This window comes from Gracilinanus agilis, chromosome 4 (assembly GCF_016433145.1).
Source record: "Gracilinanus agilis isolate LMUSP501 chromosome 4, AgileGrace, whole genome shotgun sequence".
NCBI lineage: Eukaryota > Metazoa > Chordata > Mammalia > Didelphimorphia > Didelphidae > Gracilinanus > Gracilinanus agilis.
The window spans coordinates 31,755,322-31,775,438 of NC_058133.1; the positions used below are offsets into that span (position 1 = coordinate 31,755,322).

General features: G+C 42.7%; 1 protein-coding gene across 1 annotated transcript in view; it reads right to left on the reverse strand.

The window, feature by feature from the left end:
* Positions 1 to 20,117, reverse strand: part of LOC123245740 (cytochrome P450 4B1) — a 137,389-nt gene that overhangs the window by 109,881 nt on the left and 7,391 nt on the right. Inside the window, exons 2-4 of the mRNA XM_044674743.1 lie at positions 9,075 to 9,216; positions 8,725 to 8,769; positions 7,140 to 7,267 (exon numbers count right to left, since the gene is read on the reverse strand). Of these exons, the coding sequence (XP_044530678.1) occupies positions 7,140 to 7,267; positions 8,725 to 8,769; positions 9,075 to 9,216 (315 nt within the window). The remainder of the gene's footprint in view (positions 1 to 7,139; positions 7,268 to 8,724; positions 8,770 to 9,074; positions 9,217 to 20,117) is intronic.

Sequence of the window (20,117 nt, forward strand, 5' to 3'; positions counted from 1 at the left end):
CTCCATTTGCCAGGTCTGGAATGGACCCCACTGCCCCCAGCTTCCTAAATCCCACCTCCCAGGAAGCTCTCCATCCCCAAAGCCTAAAGTGTTCATTCCCACCTTAAATTCCTCATAATCCTTTTTACTCTTTGCAGTTGCTCAGAAACATAAAGGGGATGAAGTGGGGTGGGGAGAGAACACCATAGAACAGGGAATGTCAGAGCTAGAAGGGACCTTAGAACAAGGAATGCAGGGCTAGGAGATCCCTCAAAGGCTCCCACCTAACCATGGATGCCCTTTTCTACAACATCCCCCTCAAGAGGTCATTCACTCTGCTTATAGACATCCAAGAAAGATGTCTAGGAATGAATACTACCTTCTGAGGCAATTCACAACACCCCAGAACAATCACGATCTTTGTTAGCAGTTTTCTGTGATCTCCTTTGAACCGGAGTAGTCAACTTGGCCTCTAAATACTAAATTACAAATTTCTCAAGAAAAACATGAGGGGCAGCTGGGTATCTCAGTGGATTGAGAGCCAGTCCTAGAGACAGGAGGTCCTAGGTTCAAATCCAGCCTCAGACACTTCCCAGCTGTGTGACCCTGGACAAGTCACTTGACCCTTATCGCCTACCCTTACCATTCTTCCACCAAGGAGCCAATACACAGAAGTTAAGGGTTTAAAAAAAAAGAAAGAAAGAAAAACATTAGTGCCCTGTCTAACTTTGTATCCACAGGAGCCATCTCTGAAAATTGAGCAGGTCTTCAAGGATATGGACAGAAGTGCTCTCTTACTGTGGTAGGGCCTGATTAGGAAGGGATCTTGAAGTAAAATATGAATTTCTAGGGGAATCTTTCCTCCTAGTGAATTTATGCTGTAGTTTCTTAATTCTATCAGTTCAATATCTACATAAAGTGGGGGAAGTGATCCAAAGTCATACACTCACTTCACACTCACAAGTGTGTTGGTATCCGGTAATTAAATATCAAGCTTGAAGATCTAGCATTTTCTGTAAAGGACACTGTGTTGATGAGGCACATTAAATGCTGAGCTTCTCTCATGCCATCCAGGCCCTCCCTGCAGCATGGCCATCCTCTTGGACTTTCCTGGTCAACTCTGCAGTGTTTTTCCCCCAGCTTCCCCCAAGCCTTCTCTTCTCTTCACCAGACTCCTACAACATCACCTCCTTCCTCCTCTCAGCTGAGGACTTCTCCTCATGCTTCACTATCTGTCTTGAGCTTTCTCTTCTCACTTCCCAATTTTGAATTATTTCAGCATTATCCCTTGTTCTCCCTTACTCTGCTCCAATCTTGAGGGAAGAAGGTAACTTTTCTCCTTGTCAAAATCAACCCCTTAATCTCATCCCATTCCCTCCTATTTCCTACAGTAGCTTGCCCCTTCAATCATCCATTCCTGCTCTTCCTCTTTTTCATCCCATCTTTCCCTGCCATATACAACTCATCCAGATGACCCTATCCTTTGAAAAAGAATTTTACTTGGCCCTACCCTTCCCTCCAGGCATCTTATTTCTCACCTCTGTTCACAGCCAAACTCCAAGGGAAACTGCCTCCACTTAATGTCTATACTATCTCACCTCAAGCTTCAATGCCTACCACTCAACCTGAAGTTGCTCTAGTCAAAGTCACCAATAATCTCTTTAATGTTAAATTAAATTGCCTTTTCTCAATCTTCATCCTCGGTGACATGAGCTCCTCAGACTAACATTTATTAAGCACCTACTGTGATCCAGGAACTGTGCTAATCTCTAAGTATATAAAGAAAAAAAAAAGAGGGGGAAAAAGTCTGCTCTTAGAGAAGTTCGAATGCTTACAACTATATGCAAATAAGCCATAGATGGGATAAATTACACATAATAAAGAGAAGGGGAGGCACTGGCTTTAAGGAGGATTGAGAAAGGATTCCTGGAAAGAAGAGGCGAGGGGTGCTTTCACTGAGACTAAAAGGAAACCAGGGAAACCAGGAGGCAGAGATGAGGAGGGAGAGAGTTCCAGGCATGGGAGACAACCAGTGAAAAGCAAAGAGTTGGGATGGATTGTCTTTTATGATAAATAACAAGAAAGCCAGTGTCAGCAGATTACAAAGGTGTGGGGATGGAGGGAGTCAGTCATTGTTGTTGTTCATTCTTTGTTTAGAAGAGGACCAATGATATCGCGGGATGATGTCTTAATTCATGGATGAATTGGATTTACTAGAGGAAGAGCTGCACAAAGTCATCAACCTTACACAGTCTTACAAAGTCATCTTACAAAGTTAGGGGCAAGACAAAAGTCAAGAAAACTGGTAATGATCTGGAATACAGTGGATGACCTTGACTTTTCTGACATCTGACCAAGCTTCAGCTGCCTTCATGACTGTTGGTGGATCAAATTCTTCTCACCTGCCCATTCCACCAAGAGAAGTCTTCACATGCTTCAGATAAAGACCCCCCCCAACTCACTAATGGATTTGAGGGTTTCCAATCACCTTCCACCTGGTTTTAGTCTGTCTGCTCAGATGGTTTTATAGGCATGGTTGCTGTGTATGCTATAGCTTCTTGGAGCCACAGGTGAGAGCTAGGAGAAAGGTACACTACAAAAAAGGAGAGCATCCCTGAAAAGGACTCAGTGAGCCCTCAGATCAGAGGTGCTAGTCCTCTCTGAATACCCCATACACCCCAAGGTGTAAGATATGAGAAGATTGAAAAGTTAGGAAGGGGACAGGTTAGGGAAGGCTTTAAAAGGCCAACAAAGGGTTTTCTTATTTGATCTTGAAGGCTGATCAAATGGAGATGGTGGAGCAACATAGCCAGACCTCTGTTGAGGGAAGATCATTTTAACAACTGAGTGATAGATGAACTGAAGTAGGGTAAGACTTGAGGCAGGCAGACCAACCAGCAAGTGATGGCAATAGTCTGAGCATGAATTGATGAGGTGGTGGTAGTGTCAGAAGAGAAGGAACATATAGATGCTAACAGAGATAGTATAAAGGTAGGACTCAGCAAATTGGATAATGAGAGTTAGACTGAGAAGTTGAGAATGACACCTAGGTTTTAATCCTATGATGACTGAGAAGATAGTAGTACTCTTAGCAACAATGGGGAAATTTGAAAATTGCTACATCCAAGAGCCTTTTCTCAATCCCTATTCTTTTTTACTTCCCTGAAGCCTTTGATAGATACCTTTTTCTCCTTGATAACCTCTTCTCCCCCTGAGCTCCAGTCTTATATTATCAACTGCCTATTGGACATCTCCATCTAGATATCCTACAGGTGTCTTGAATTCAACATGTCCAAACCTGAACTCATTACCTTTCCCCAAAAAAACCATCTCTACTCCTAATTTCCCTATTACTGTTAGGGATGCTACTATTCTTCTAGTCACCCAGTAGTCAGGAGTCTTTTTGTTCTCTCAACTTTTTGTTCTCTCACTCCCCTCTATATTGAATCAATTGCCAAGTCTGATCCATCCTACTGGAAACAAATCTTGCATCCACTCTTTTCCCTTTACTCTTAACATAACCACCCCTAGCTCAGGTCCTCACTACCACATTAGCTTCCTAACTGGCTTCCTTGTCTCAAGCCTCTCCCTTTTCCAATCCATCCTCTACCAAGCAAAGTGATTTTCCAAAATCCCAAGTGTAATCATTCCTCTGTTCACAAAGTTCTCATGGGACTAGGTGAGGTGGTACATGCCCATCCCTGCTTCTGGGGAAGGCTGAAGCTGATAACTCAATTATGCTCAGGAATTCTGGGATTCAATGGGGCTAAATCCAACTGAGTATCAATAATGAGTCTGGCACCAGCCCAGGTGAGGCAAGAAAACTCAACATCAAAAAAAATTAATAAAGATCTAAAAGTTCCCCATTCCCTTTAGGATAAAATACAAACTCCTCTGTCTCGCATTTAAAATCCTTCACAGTAAAGCCCCAGCTTATCTTTCCAAACAAATCATTTACATTCCTTCTCATGTGTTCCCCCATCTAGCCAAACTTACTACTCCTGGAGACATTTAATCTCTTGTTTTTTGAACATAGTGTCCTTTACGCATGGTGCCTATTCTCCTCACACAACCCTCTTGGAATCCCTAGGTCCCTTCAAGGATCAGCTATGGTGCCACCTCCATCAAAAGGTTTTTCATGACTTCTCCAATTCTGTGTTCCCCAAATCACTGTATTTATTTTGTATATGATATATATTTACTTATCTATTACTATATTCTATCATCTCAATAGAACATAAGTGCTTAGAGAGCAGGAACTATTTTTACTTCTGCCTTCCTCTCCCAGTGCCTAAAACATATAAGGAATTTCCTAAGTGGCTCTTGGTGACCAATGTGAAAATATGTTTTGCATGATCATACAAGTATAACCTAGATCAATGATGGCAAATCTATGGCAAGGGTGCCAAAGATGGCATTCTCTATGGGTATGTGGCTGCCCTCTCTGCCACCCCCTCCAGTTCCATTACTAGAAAGGCAGACGGACTTGAGCAGACCTGCTCCTTTCCTCCCTCTCCACCGGGCCTGACAACATTTTTTCACCTATCCCTCTACCCAGCAGCCCAAATGGGAACACACAGAGGGTAAGATGGGTGACTCACAGGTAGCAGAGCTGGAGGGGAGCAGAGTGCTCAGGCCACACCCCTCCCCCTCTCTACACTGACTGAAGACATTCCTCACTTCACCCACCTAGCAACCTAATGGGAGAGCTTCCTCCCTCCTCTGTATGAGGTAAGGTGGGGGGGGGGGGGGGGAAGCCCAGCATTCCATCTCTAACGGGTTCACCATCATTGACCTAGATCAAATTATTCACTATATTAGGGAGGGTGGAGGGGAGAGAAGAAGGGAAATAATTTGGAATTCAAAATTTTAGAAAACAAATGTAGGAGATTGTTTTTACATGGGATTGGGGGAAAATAAAATATTCTTTCTGATACTCAATTACCTTCTGACTATTTGAAATTGTGAGAGAGTTGGAACTGGAGAGGTGAGAAATGACAACTTTCTTTACCATTTGTCTCTAGTCTTGAAAAAGTGCTTAGTCCTTTTCCTAGTGTAAAGTCGGCTTCCATTAACGTTATCACAAAAGGCCCAAACACTTCAACAGAATCAACCAATCAATCCATTAAAATGTAAACATGGTGTAAATAAATCCATAATTTATTTGAGATGATTATAAGAGTTTGATCATTGGACAAAGTGCAGATTAAACCATACTGGAAACATTTTATGATTGGTTATGGTCAAGTCATACCTTTGGGGATACCTATAAAAATAATAAAGCTAATTAAAGTCAGTAAGTCAAATTGACCCAGTCAAAATGGAAGCATTCTGTTTAGATAATTTCCATTTGAGAGTTGGAACCAAGGCCCTTATAGGGAATTGACCTTTGGTGATCATGAGGGTAGGGAGGAGTTGAGAGTTCCTTTCTCACTCTGCCCATTGACCATGTCACTGGGGAGATGAGACCAGCAGCAGAGAGAGAGTAAATGCATCTAGCTGAAATCAAAAAAGCTAGAAGAGTAGAATATTACAAATCCAGACAGGAGAGCTAGTCATCAAGGAAAAGCCGCTATAGGGAATGTGACCTGTCAAGGTGGAGAGAAGTGCTGATCACAAACTCTACATAGCACTGCCCCCTCAGAGCCCAGAAGAAAGCCAGGCCAAAGGGGAATTTCATGGGGACTCTGAAGGGAACAAAGGACTTCCCATAACCAAGAGTTATGTTATCTCTTTGTCCCGTGTCTTTACATATGTTCCTCACTACTTTTATGTTTTAAGATTGTGCTCACTCTCTCCTTGGGTACTATGTGTTTCTGTAAGAGTGTGGCCCAGATTAGGAAGGAGAATTTCTTTGTAATTACTTTTCTTAGTAAATGCCTTTCCTAAAAGTTAAATAAATTTGGCTGATTGTTAGTGGGGCGCACACCAGCGGCAGTTCATGAGTAACAGTACTAGAAGTTTAACCATTTTAGAATCCCGAAGAGGAGGAATTAGCAGCCCACCAAGAAGTTAGCCTGCAAATGCAAATTGAAAGAGTACCCCAAGCAAGAACTACTCTTTACAGAAGAACCAGAACAACAGGTCTTATGTTATTATAATATAACATAACATTATAATATAATATAATATAACATAACATAATATAACATAACATAATATAACATAATATAATATAAACCATATGGTTATATTGAGAGAGCAGCTCTCTGCTAATAAGACAGATCCTTCCTTGATTCAATATTACCTTCTTCCTTGATGTAGTGGGCAGGGAGGAGGGACTACATAAGGGCAGTTTACCTGCATGGTTTCCCCCAGTCATGCCAGTTTGTGCCTGGTCTTAAGCCTGCATGGATGCCAGAACATTTGTTAGGCTTCAGTCCCTGTTCAGCTTTCATGCCTAAATACACTGGTCACAGTCAACACTGCCCCCTCCACCACCATTTTCAGTGTCCTATTGCTCCTCTCTGAGTCCTACCATCTGTGTCAGCTCCCATAGCCCTTCGTTGGACATAAAGTGGCCCTTCAGACAAAGATGAGGACCATTCGACTTGCCTCTAGTAACTGTTCCTTTCCTCCCGCCCAGTTAACATGACTGAATTCCATTGCCATTCTTCAGCTCAGGACTCAGATAGAGTGCCCACCTTTAAGTCAATGCCTCTCTCTGACTGAGACGTTGGGAACTGGAGGAAAACAGATTTCCCATTTTCCTTTCTGTCTCCCATTATCTTCCTTCCCCATGCACTAGGGCCAGTCCATGAACTATACCCTGAGATCAGAGAAGCTCCAGAAAGCATGAGAAATATCATCTGGGGAAGAAGGGGTTGGGCTGGTGGCCACCATCAAAAACTCTACTGCCCCACTGCAGGTGTGAGATGCCTAGGGACAGACTTCCTAGGAGTACTCAATGCCTTCCTCAGGAGGAAGTCAATGAAGTCACCCTCCCTGGAAGTCTGCAAGCAAAGTCTGGGTAACCACCTCTTGGTCAATATGTTGTGGGGCGCTAGATGGCTAGATGAGGGATGGGCTAGCTGGCCCCTGAAGTTCCTTCCAGGCCTGGGACTCTGTGAGGTTACCCAGGGTATGGACTATGCCTACATGACAGTATGTGTGTGTCAGTGTGAGTCGGCTCTCTATGTGCACCCCCGGGGGAGACTCACCAGCATCACTAGGACAGAGTCAGTCATCAGTGCCACATAAGGCTTCAGGATGTCATAATGGAAAGCAGGCGTCAGAAGCCGCCGATGCTGGAACCAGGCTAACCCATTCAGGATCAGGAGTCCTCTCCCTAGCCCAGAAGATACACACAAAGGGTCAAAGATGAAGCATGGTGAGGGCCTCAAAGGTCTAGGTGGCCAGTGGTCTAGGGAGAAGGAACTCTGAGCACAGACCTGAACATAACACTCCCTTTCCCACCACTGACCCTTTTCCAGGATTATTCTGTATGCTCCCACCCCACCCTTCAAGGACTAGGGGCCATGCTACCTTCTCTCAGCAGGAGCCTATGTTGCCTGATTCCTCTTACCTGGCAGGCATTTTCCTCTCCTTTACACCTATCTGGAGCTCTCCTCCAGTCCTTCTTATATCCTGCCTGACCTGGACCATACGCACATTCTGTATCTTTTCTAAGAAACTGATTTGTCTGTGATGGCAGAGACCATTCGTATTTCCATATCCTCCCCAACACACCCATGATCACACACATGATCATGCATACACATGATTGTGCATACACATACACACATACACACATACCAGCAACCCAAAACTTGAACATCATGAGAGTTAGTTGGTGTTTGTGGAATAAACAAGTGAATAAATAAATAAATAAATAGATAAACAAATAAACAAATAAATAAATAAATGAATAAATAAATGAGTGAATGAATGAATAAATAAATGAATAAATAAAGATAATGATGCCCTGTGCATTTTTACAACCAAAGAAATGCAGTTTTGGATGGGGAAGAAGCAATGGCATTTCAGGCAAAGGGATGGATAAAAGTTCTGTGATGAGAGAGCATAGAATGTGTCCAAGGGATGACAAAAGAAATCATCTGGCCACAGTAGCAGAGTATGTGAAAGGGCACTTGGGACTGCATAAATCTGGAAAGGATGTTAGGACCATATTCTGCTGGTAGTCTGGGGAGTAAAGACTTTTCCCTGGAGTGAAAGTGGGGAAGAGAAGGAAACAAGTACCAATTAAGTGCTTCATGTGTGTCAGGCACTGTAATAATCACTTAAAAATATTATTTCATTGAATCCCCATCAGTCCTCAGCTAGGAGCCAGTGAAGGCTTCTGAGCAAGGGGAGGCAGAATTGGAAAGAGGTCCAACAACAAGAAGAGACTGCTCAGGAGATGGGGTCAAAAGTCCAACAAGAGTGAAGGGGCAGGAAGAGGTATAGCTAGGTGGCTCAGTGGAGACAGAACCAGGTCTAAAGGCAAGAGGACCTCAGATCAAATCTGGCCTCAGATACTTCCCACCTATGTGACCCTGGGCAAATCACTTAACCTTTTGCCTAGCCCTTGCCCTTCTGTCTTAGAATTGCTATTAAGGCAGAGAGTAAGGAATTTTAAAAAAAAATGAATAAATGAAAAAATAAAAATAATAAAAATAAATGAATAAATGAGAAGCCAGGACAAGGTGGTGGCACTGGGATGAGGAGAGGGGGTGATATAGAGGAATGATTATGAGCAGAAGCAGCAAATTGGGGCCCTCAAGATCTTTTCAGGGATGAACATACCAATCCAGGGAACCAAGAATCTGTAGACTCTGTCAGCTTTGGGATCTGAAACAGAGAGAAAGGGATACACACAATGGAAAAGGCAGCTCCTCCCAAACTCCCCTTCCCCTGAAGAAACTCCCCAGGGGCAGATGGGGCCAGGACTTGGGGCAATTACCCCATGAGGATTAGGAGGATTCTGTAGGGGAAGAAAATGGGATAGGTTGCAGTGGTGGGCACTGAGCAGAGGACATGGGGCGTGGGTGAGGAGAGGGCATCTATCAGAAAACTAAAATGGATTCTTTGAGAAAGAGGGAAATGAGAGGACCCACCCCCAAGGCACAGGAGATATGTAGGGGTTTCCTTCTCACCTCGTCTGCCGAGCAGAATCCTCATGCATTCAGGGTCATAGACTTGGAGTAACGCTGTGAACCCAGAGAGCCACCGGGGAAATGCACAAGGGAATTGCTTGGCCCAGAACAGTGTCACCTTTATTTCATCAGCTTTTTTATACTGCAACAGAGCCATCCAGAGGTGAAGAGAGAGGCTGAGTAGGGCACTTTGTCTGTGGAATTTGCCATTGAGATCTCACCAATCTAGCCCTCAGTCACTGGAGGGCAACCAGGAAAGATGCCAGTCTGCCTGGTTCTCTGTGCCCCTGCCCCTGCCCCTGGCTCAGCCTCAAGCACTGAGTCTTTTTTTTTTAGAACCCTGACCTTCCATCTTGGATTCAATACTGTGTATTGGCTCGTAAGGGTAGGCAATGGGGGTCAAGTGACTTTGCCAGGGTCACACAGCTGGGAAGTGTCTGAGGCCAGATTTGAACCTAGGACTTCCCGTCTCTAGACCTGGCTCTCAATCCACTGAGCTACCCAGCTGTCCCTTCAAGCACTGAGTCTTGCACATAGTAGAAGCTCAAGACCTCTTGGACTGATCAATTGAATTATTTATTGAATGAGAATAATAAGAAGGAGGAAGAGAAGAAGATGTGATAATTAGATTAAATCTACACTGCCCATCTTTAGATTTAATCACCAAAGGTGAAAACATCTCCATTTTTGGGTGATCTATAACCCATGTGTGCTAGAGTAACAAACCAGAATTTACTGATTGCCTCCTGGGCAGTCCTAAGAAAAGCGACTGTTGTGATTAGACACATAAACTAAGAGGAGGCCACAGGAAGTATCTCTTTAAAAAGAGACCTCAGTCAGCTGGGCTGGGTCTTCTGGTTCATGACTGAGGCATTCCACATGGTGAGTATAAGACTGAATATTCCTGAACTTCTCTTAAGGAACTTCCCTTTTAATAGAGATTTTGTGACTAAAGCTTTTGCTTCATTTGCCTTTGGGCCCCCCCCCAGCCCTCTGGGCCTCTGGCCCTCTGAATTTCCAGCCTTGGATTAATTAGATCTACCTGGATTAACCTGGCCCTCTGAGTCTCCAGCTTTGGGATCAAGGCCAGATTTCCCTCAGCTGAGGGTTAATTAGATCTACCTGGATTAACTAGGGGATGGGAGCAAATGACCTACTGTGTTAGATTCTTATTTCTTTATTTCTTCTTCCTCTTTTCATTTGTAAATAAATTTCCATAAAAGTCATTTTAACTTGAGGTTACTCTTTAATTGGGGATTAATAATTGTTCAATCCACTGGCCACCTAACCTTTTAATATATTCAACCAAAAACCCCCTTTCCTCCCATTTCAAGAAGAAGAACAACAACAACAAGGACAAGAACAAGAACTAGCACTTACTTTAAGGTTTGCAAAGCACTTTATATATGTTAGCTCAGCTGGACGGATATGCTTATTATTATCTCTATTTTATAGATGAGGAAACAGTGGCTGAGAAAGAGGTTAATTATTTCTTATTTGTCCTGTCTAAAGCTTGTTTATACATAAGATGTTTGCATGTCATTTGTGCCCAATAGCCCTGAAACTCCTTGAGGGCAAGGATTAACTTTTGCCCCCTTCAGACTCTTCATTTGGGGTTTTCTTACTGGAACAGTTTGCCATTTCCTTCTTCAATTTCACAGATGAGGAAACTGAGGCAAACAGGATTAAATGACTTTCCCAGGGTCACTCAGCTAATAAGTATTTAAATTTCCAGATTTGAACTTGAGAAGATGAATCTTTCTGACTCCAACCTGTAAGGTTGGAATTTGGAATTTGGCAAGTCAGTGAGATTATAGCAAGCTAGTGGCAGTTATAACAAGCTAGTGGGATTTATAGCAGTTAGTAAATGCAAGGTTGGAATGCAGATTTATGGCAGCCAGAGAACCACGACCCCCTCTGGGCGCCTTCCTGGAATGAGCTGCAGCCCCCCACCTGAACCAGAGATACCTTGTTATCTAACTTAGCAGCTTAAGCAAACATTCCCGAGGGTGAGGGACTATATAACTGCTATAATCCTCCCCCCAGGGGGCAGCTGGGTAGCTCAGTGGAGTGAGAGTCAGGCCTAGAGACAGGAGGTCCTAGGTTCAAACCCGGCCTCAGCCACTTCCCAGCTGTGGGACCCTGGGCAAGTCACTTGACCCCCATTGCCCACCCTTACCAATCTTCCACCTATGAGACAATACACCGAAGTACAAGGGTTTAAAATATATATATATATAAAATCCTCCCCCCAGGCATGGCTCTATTTGGGAGCCCTCCTAGTGTGTGTGCTAGTAATAAAGTGTCTCCTGTGAACTTCCATTGTCTCTGATCTCCATTCCTGGGTCTGCGATTCCAAACCCTAACATTTGGGGGCTCGTCCGGGATCATTCGCCCTTGAGTGGACAATCGAGAAACAGAGACACTCTTTTCCAGGTGAGTTATGATCAGGGTGAGTGCGTGAGAGTGTGAGTGTGGTGTGTGTTTGCACCTTTATGGGGAACCAATCACGGGACAGGGCATACGACTAAGTGGCTTGGTTAACCCCGCCGACTTCAGGACTTGTACGAAGAGAGCCTAAGCCAAGTCCATCCCAATAAGTGGTTCTGTTCTGCCTGTTTCTGAGTGTGGACTGACCGAATCCGAGGTTCCTAGATCTCGCAAGAGACTAGGCCAGAAAGGTTGGGAAGTGCTTGTGGTTAGGACTAACTCCCTGACGCTCTCCCCTGGAAAAGTAATGTTGGCCAAAACGGAGTGAAAGTTAGGAACAGAGGTTAGAGGCCTCCCCTGAAAGTTTTGGAAGGAGGCTGGAGGCTTCCAGGCATTAGGAATAAAAAAGGTGGATTAAAAGGCCCCCTAGGATAAAGATAAAAAAGGGTTTGGAGGCCCCTCGGGGCAGCAGATATGCTGCCAACTGGGACTGAGTCTCTTTGGAAGAGTGACTCCCAGTCAGGAATCTGTCAGGTGTAAACCATCCTTAGTTTGTCTTTTGTGTGTACTGTCTGTGTCTGTGTCTTTGGTGTTATTTTTGTCCTTACCACGGGCGAGGGCAAGTCAACTCCTCTGGACCTGGTACTTGCCGGGTTCCCTGACTTCAAGGCGAGTTCGGAAAGGAAAACTGCAAACATTCTGCAATCCCCCTTCCCCCATCTATATTAGTACTGGAGAGGCTGAGCTGCTCAGGCAGCAGATTTAACATTTGAATGGGGAGAGGGTTTTAAACAAACCTCCCGGACTTGGCAGCAGATTTAACATCTGAATAGGAGGGGATTTAAAAGTTCAAAGTTCTTTCTTTAAGAAACACAGTCAGCCTCATGAACAGCTCACTTCCAATTCCCACTGGGAACAGACAGCAGTTTGTCTAGGTGCTACAAGAGCATTTTGTTAGAAATCACAGCCAAAAAGAGAGACAAATTAGATCTATCAGAGTTTAAGGCACAGGAGAGTTAGGGGACAAGGAAGTCAGCTCAGCCAATCAGATGGCTGATTGCAGTACCCAAGCTCAGCACAGCTTCCCCAGGTAAAGGGACTGTGTGTTAAACTGTTGTGTGGAAGTCAGATCACAGTACCTGAGCTCAGCACGGCTTCCTCAATTAAAGGGGCAGTGTGCTGAAACTGTTTTAATGAATTTTCTCACTGCAAATATTTCTTTTAAACATGAATCCTAAAGAACTGATTTTCCTTTTAAAGCATGCTTGTCATAAAGTTGTATGTTTCTGTTTATTGTTGTCTTTGTCACCGTCTCATCTCTATGTATTCTTAAATTGGACATTATAAAAAGGAAAAAAGGGGGAGTTGGAAAATTGAACTTCCCACTGTCAAAAATCCTCAGCAGAGGACAAAAAAGCAAGTATCTGTTTAATGATTTTTCTTCTTTCTTCCTTTGGATGGGCCCCCAAAGGAGCGAAAAAGAGAAAATTCAGAGGACAAAAGGGAGATTTTACTCCACAATTAGAAGCGTTTTTCGCTTAAGATTTGATTTTAAGGGTTGAGGATTGCTAATGATTTTTGATATGGTACAATGCAATTTTATTTATTGTGGTAACTGTCAGTCAAATGTGAAATATTAACCAGATTTTATTGAGCACAAAAACTCATGGTTAGAAGTTTGTTAGGCCTTGGTTTCAGTGAATTGAGGATTGTCTGAATGTGAATAATAGCCAGCCTAACACAGAGAGAGAATGTTTATTCTGTAAGGACAGTAACTGTACTGGCTACTTTGTAGATGTAGAAGTCACTGGGATAAAGCTGTAATGCTGTTATTGAGAACTTATCCTAGAATTTAAACTTGGGATTTTTCAAAATGAGATGTTCTTTTAATGTATGTGCTGTCAGAACTAACAACAAGTAATCATATGACCCACAAGAAGTTTTTTAAAGTGGTTAATCTCTGCATGGGATTTAATAATACAGGTACTAAGAATTTGGTATTCTGGAAAAGATGGAATTTCTAAACACTGTTGTATTTGACTACGGTTGTATGAACTGTTTTTAAAAATGTGTACAATGTAAAAGAAGGAATTTGTGATCTAGTAATTAACATGTATTTAGACTCAAATTGCTAGAAAGTAATGATGAATTAATATAAAATATGTATGCATTTGGGGGCAGCTGGGTAGCTCAGTGGAGTGAGAGCCAGGCCTAGAGACAGGAGGTCCTAGGTTCAAACCCGGCCTCAGCCACTTCCCAGCTGTGTGACCCTGGGCAGGTCACTTGACCCCCATTGCCCACCCTTACCACTCTTCCACCTATGAGACAATACACCGAAGTACAAGGGTTTAAAAAAACAAAAACAAACAAAAACAAAAAAACAAAAACAAAAAACCACATCATGTAAAAAAAAAAAATATGTATGCATTTGGACTATAAAGAGAATTAAGTTTTACACCTGAATAGGTTAAGGATATATGATATGCAAACTGTATGAAATTAACAAAGAAAATTTGACCAGCCCAGGAATCTAATAGGGTTTGACATAAGGAATTAATAATGCAATTAAATATAGTACCTTTCCTCTTTTTGCAATAATGGTAAAGGAAGGGAAGCCAGAGGAAATAAGAGTGATGGATAAAGAAATAATAGGTGTGAATTCTAGTGCAAAATAGATACAACAAATGGTAAATCGGAGTAATATTGAGGGAATTTAATCAGTTATGAAGCAATGTTTTGCCATAAAAGGAAACTAAATTGGAGGTTCTATTCTGTTTTAAATGGAAGTTTGAAAGGAATAAGAGTAAATGGCTTTGAAATTCAATTGTTTACATACTGAAATATTGCTAAAGGACTTAATGAAAGTTATTTGGAAGTTGTGGAGTTCAAACTCCAGACAGACAACAGACAAAAAGTCTGTTGAAAATAATTTATTATGAAGATTTTGGTACATGCTAAATTTTAAATTGTGGTAAAGAGAGATAAGAGACAAGGTTCTTAAGTCATAAAAACCTAAATCAAGCTAGGCAGCCTTAGGATAAATTGCTCACAAGCTATTAAGCCCTTCCTTGCAGCAGGAAGGAGAAAAATACTTTTAATTGTTCCACTTTGATACTTGGGAACTGATATAGCAACACAGTACATAAGTAAGATCTTAAAGATTTTAAAGATGAGTAAATTTTAATTGTATACTCAGAGGCTTTAAGGAGACGTTCAAGCAAGTAAAAGTTGATAGAAAAGTCATGGATATGTTGTAAAACAGGTTTTTTAGCAATATAGTTGTTAAAGGGGTGCAAATGGTGAACCCCAGGGAGGCCTTTCTTGGGAATGAGAAGACACCAAGCTTAGCTTAGAAGTGAGAAAGATTTATTAGTAAGATAGGATCAATGGCCAGCAAGACAGCATGAGTGGAACAAGCCTGGGGGGTTGCCCTCCACAATATGGCATGGCAGCACAAAGCATGAGTGAAACAACTGTCGGGGTTGCCCCCCTCCATGCCCTGTTCCAGGTTTTTGTATCCTTTTCAAAAGTGTGGATGTGACTCCTTGCACTCAGGCATTCAGGGAGTGGGAGGTCTGTCTGAGATCCTCAGGGCTTAGGCTATCAAGGTATGGCTGGGAGGTATATCTCTTTTGTCTATCTCAACTTAAAGGACCTCCAAGGATAATGGTCTTTGCCTAGAGAGTTACAGGGGCAGGAAGGGGGAAGGAAGTTTCCCTGTTTACAGCCTGCCTGGGTTAAGGGGAATTAAGGGGTGCAGGGTCCCTGCTATCTTTGCACAATGCCCATGTTAGTCCCATTTTCCTCCTTATCTATCTTTCCATTATAAGAGGCTTAAAAATTATAATAGGTTTAAGTGTTTAAATGGATCAAAAATGTTTTTCTTGGGTTTAAAGTTATCATAAATGGTTTTTCATCTCGGTGTATAAAAATGGACTAACTTTTCATTATTATATTTGACTTCCTGGTCTTGAAAATAGATAAGCAGCCTGCTTGTCAAAAGGCTTGCTTTAAGGTTTATAGTGCTTAAAAGGTTTCAAATCTTGTAATTGAAAATAGACACTGTAATACTACATGCTTTATGATATTCCTTTAAATATGACTTTTATGTAAATTGTTGTGAAAACATGTGTTTTAAGTGTTGTTTGAATGTAAGCAAAAGCTCATTGTAAACCTGACTGTTCCATAGGTTTTGTTCAGTCCTCAGTGGTTACCTTAGTTTACCAAGTTGTACTATGAACTGAATCTCATAATTGATGAGCACTATGCTAAAGACACAGTGTCTCCATTCTTGGGAGTTATTGATTAGCATTTGAGGGCTACCAAATGGTATGTTTATTTTACGATGGTAACAGAGAGTCAGAGAAAGTGAAGAGGTATGTTGTGTTTGAATAGAGAAGAAAGAGAGACTTGATCGAATGTCCTGAGTATGCAGATTCCTGATGGGTAAATGGAAGTTGTATTCTGCTTTTTAAGCAGAGGATTTGAGGGGAAAAGAGAGAAGAAGGAGAGAGAAGGAGAGATGAAAGAGAACAGATAGGGAGGTGAAAGAGAATAGAAAGATGTTCTACTCTTATAATTGGATCTTTGACCTAGGGATAATTTCTAAAATTAATGTATATGGTGCTGGGAAAAGTCACAAATGATTCTGGAATTTCTCTGGAAATTTACACTGAAGAGATTCCTGTATGGCTTGTCTTAGTCTTTCAGATGGCCCAGGTACAGGAGACAATACAGCCCTGATTTATATTTACTGTGGAGCTACTCAATCCAGCACTCCTGTTCCTTAATTCAGGTTTTGTGACTAAAGTGTGATATGTTAATTATTGCCAAAACATATAAGAATAACTGTGATTAGCCTGGTAGGGATGTGAAAGGCTTGCTTGAGGGCATGGAAATTGTTTTCAGACTGCTGCTTAGCAGAATTTCTCTGAGTTGTAATGGGTAAGTCTTGTCTTTTAAGGAAGGAGAAGGCTTCTGGAATCCAATGGTGATATAGTGCAAAAGACAGAGAATGTTCTGCAATGGTTAGAGAAGCAATTCTAGGGCTCAACCTGGAGTGGACCTCTTCTGACCATCTAGGCTACTAATCCTTGAGTGACAAGGATGGTATGAGCTAGTGACAGCTTTGGACTGTACAAGGAGCCCCTCACTATGTGATCTTTGGGACATGAGGAAATGCTTTCCCTATCTGCCTTCCCTTTTTGAAGCAAGTTCCCATAATCAGCACTTAATGCAAAATGTAAAATTAATGTTTCCACCACCCCAAACAACCTACTAGGTTAATAATTGAAAATTATCAAATTGTTAGGGAACACACTTTGAGAAGTAGGTGAAGTGTAGTAATAGATGACTTGTAGCTTGCAGCCTTAATTTACCATACCTGATGTGGGATTTTGAGCTTGGAAATATAACCCAAAGCTTTCTGGATTTCCTCCAGAATCTAGGATAAAGAAATTTATCTGTAAAATATTGTTAAGCTAGTATTTATAGATGCCATATTAATGTGGACTTTGCAAAAGGATACTTTTAACAGAAACATCACATGCCAACTCTGCAAACAACTTAGGGATCAAACTTCCTAAAAGGTTCAATTCCTGTCAGAGGATGATTTCTGGAGATTAAATCTGTTGGCTAAGATACCCAAATGTTAATGTTTAATATCAGTTTCCATTGTGCTAATTTTCTCTCTTTAGATCTGGTGTTCTAGTTTTTGCCCCAGTCCTGGGTCCTATCCTTCTGCCTTAGGGATGGATGCTTCCCCTTGTGACCTGTCTGCCAGTCTAGGGAAACAGTCTCTGGTCTCCCAGCCTTCAGGACCCTGGCATTCACTGCAGAGATGCCCCTGAAGACCCTGTGCCCACAGCTCCTCCTCCTCCTCCTCCTCTCAGGGATTCTATGCCCCGTATCAGCTTGAAGAAGCTACAGAAGATTGAAACCATCATCCCTCTTCCCTTAGATATTTGGAGGAGGGGGGAGATGGCATGGGACCTTGTGGGACATTGTACCCCAAAGACAGCATAGGACATTGTATCCCCATAGTGGAAAAGTTTTTTTCAGGCAAACTATAGGCAGGAAAATTCCTTTGCTTCCACTATGTACCCTTACCTACCTAAATAGACTAATGATCTTTGTCAAAGTGTCGGCACTGCATACCTCATGGTCCTGGACCAATCCCCCTGCACCTTCTGTCTATGATGACACAGATATTGTAGAAAGATTTCTTTATGATCCAATTCCAGAAGTGGGGAATGGGGGACCCCTGTATGACATTATGGTGAAACAGGCTTGTCCACAGAAAGGAGCTTAACCTTATCTACCTTGCAGACCTCCTCCTTATCTGCAGGAGAAGGTCGGACTCACCCTGTCCTCTATTTCAGGGCTCGGTACTTACGTGGGGAATAATACCCTGAGAGACCCCCGCTGTCTGTATACCCAAGTTCCCAAAGGAGCCAAATTCCTCATCTCCCCTTGGGGGTCAGGTGGGCCTGCTCTGTGGCTGGACTTGCCCCCTCCTATGTCAACCATATATACCCCTAGCAGACACTCTAAGGGAAAGATTTCCCACCAAAGAAAAAGAAAAAGTGAGGAATGCAAGGTTGGAATTTGGAGTTTGGCAAATCAGTGAGATTATAGCAAGTTATAAGGCAGTTATAAGAAGCTAGTGGGACTTATAGCAGTTAGTAAATGCAAGGTTGGAATGCGGATTTATGGCAGTCAGGGAACCACGACCCCCCTCTGGGCGCCCCACCTGAGCCAGAGAAAACTTGTTATCTAACTTAGCCAACATTCCAGAGGGTGAGGGTCTATATAACTGCTGTAAACCTCCCCCCAGGCATGGCTCTATTTGGGAGCCGTCCTAGTAATAAAGTGTCTCCTGTAAACTTGCATTTTCTCTGATCTCCATTCTTGGGTCTAACAAGCCTATCCTCCGGGCCCTCTAACTGTCCTGCTGAGCACTTAGAAGGATCTTAATACTGGCTGACTGCTTTTAATTTTGGAAGGAAATCTTGTGGCCCGGCAGTGGGGTGGCTCCTCATTTATTTTTCCTTTATCGTTAGTTGGCCATTCTACTCCTACTTATTTTTACATTTCTTTCCTAATTATTGGTTGGGAGATGTCAGCTTTGGGAATGATCTTTGGAAGCTCAGGGCCCACCTAACTATAGTGGCTCAGTCCCCTCCCTCACAAGAGGCCGCGGGCTTTAGGTTGGAAGTGTCTCAAAGAGAAACTTCAAAGGAAGTTATTTTTAAAAGATACCTGTAGCCCCAGGTATTCCTGACAATAATATGCCAAAGGCATGCCCAGTTTGATTTGCTTTGACCACAAATATCTGGGGAGGAGGGAGGAGTTTATGGGACATTAATTAGGGAAATTCACTCATCAATTTTATGAGTCTTTGAGGGGAGCCCTTGAAAGATCTCTTCTTACTAAGGAAACCCTGACACTCAGACGAGATTTAACTCCCAATTACTTTGGTTGTTTTGGAGCTATTCCTTGGATCCTCCAGAGGCAGGTCTCAAAGCCTAGAGCCACTCTCTAGTTTAATGGGTTGCTTTGGACTCAGAAGGAGGCTCAGTGAATAGAGTGCTAGAACTGGAGTCAGAGAGATCTGAGTTCAAGAATGGCCTGAGAAATTACTAGCTGTGTGACCCTGGGCAAGTCCCTTAACCCTCTTTGTCTCTGTTTCCTCATCTGTAAAATAAGCTGGAAAAATAAATGGTAAGCCGTTTTAGGATATTTGCCAAGAAAACCCCATGGGCAGCATGAGTGTGCTATGATCCATATGGTCAAAAAGAACACACTCAACTGAACAGCTTGACAACTGACTTGGGAAGATGGACTTTGTTGAGGTTGTAGGGATCACCCTTTCTGTTAATCTATGAAAATGGACCAGTAGACCTGCCTTGCAATTTTTAACTCTTTTGTCACCTTCTTTCTTCCAGATAATTAGCAAGAGTGCAATAGGTGGGGGCAGAGAGAGGAATTTTCCCAAATGCAGATGCTTGCCTGGGTAACCTGATCAGAGTTTCGGGTCCTTAGCCACCTTTTCTCTTTCTGTCCCCTTCAATTAGGAAACCAGAGGCCTAAGAGTTAACTTCCTCAACCCAAAAGACAATAGGAGAGGGGCAGTAGTAGTGTCCCAGAGAGCCTCAGGTGTCCCAGGGGGTAATTCATGGACAGCGCCATTCTTGGACCCCCAGCATCTAGTTAGAGGAGAAGAATGTCCTCAATAGTATGATTCCAGAATCTACCCAAATCAGAGAAGGGAAACTCCCTGTCTTGCAGCTATCTCACAAGTCATCGGAGGGGTCAGTGATCTGACCTTCTATCCAGAAAAGGGCCACTGAATACACAGCAATGACTCTTAGAAAGAGAAGAGGATCCCTCATGTGGCTCCTCAGAGAAGCAGCAACCAAGGACTAAAGCTATGCCATGGGGAAGCGAGAGTTTAAGGAAGACCTTGTTACTCCCTTTTATTACAGAGAGTTATTGAGACAATGAGGGGCAGTTAGGTGGTGCAGTGGTCAGGCCTAGAATCAGGAAGACTCTTCTTTGTGGGTTCAAATCTGGCCTCAGATACTTCCTAGCTGTGTGACCCTGGGCAAATCA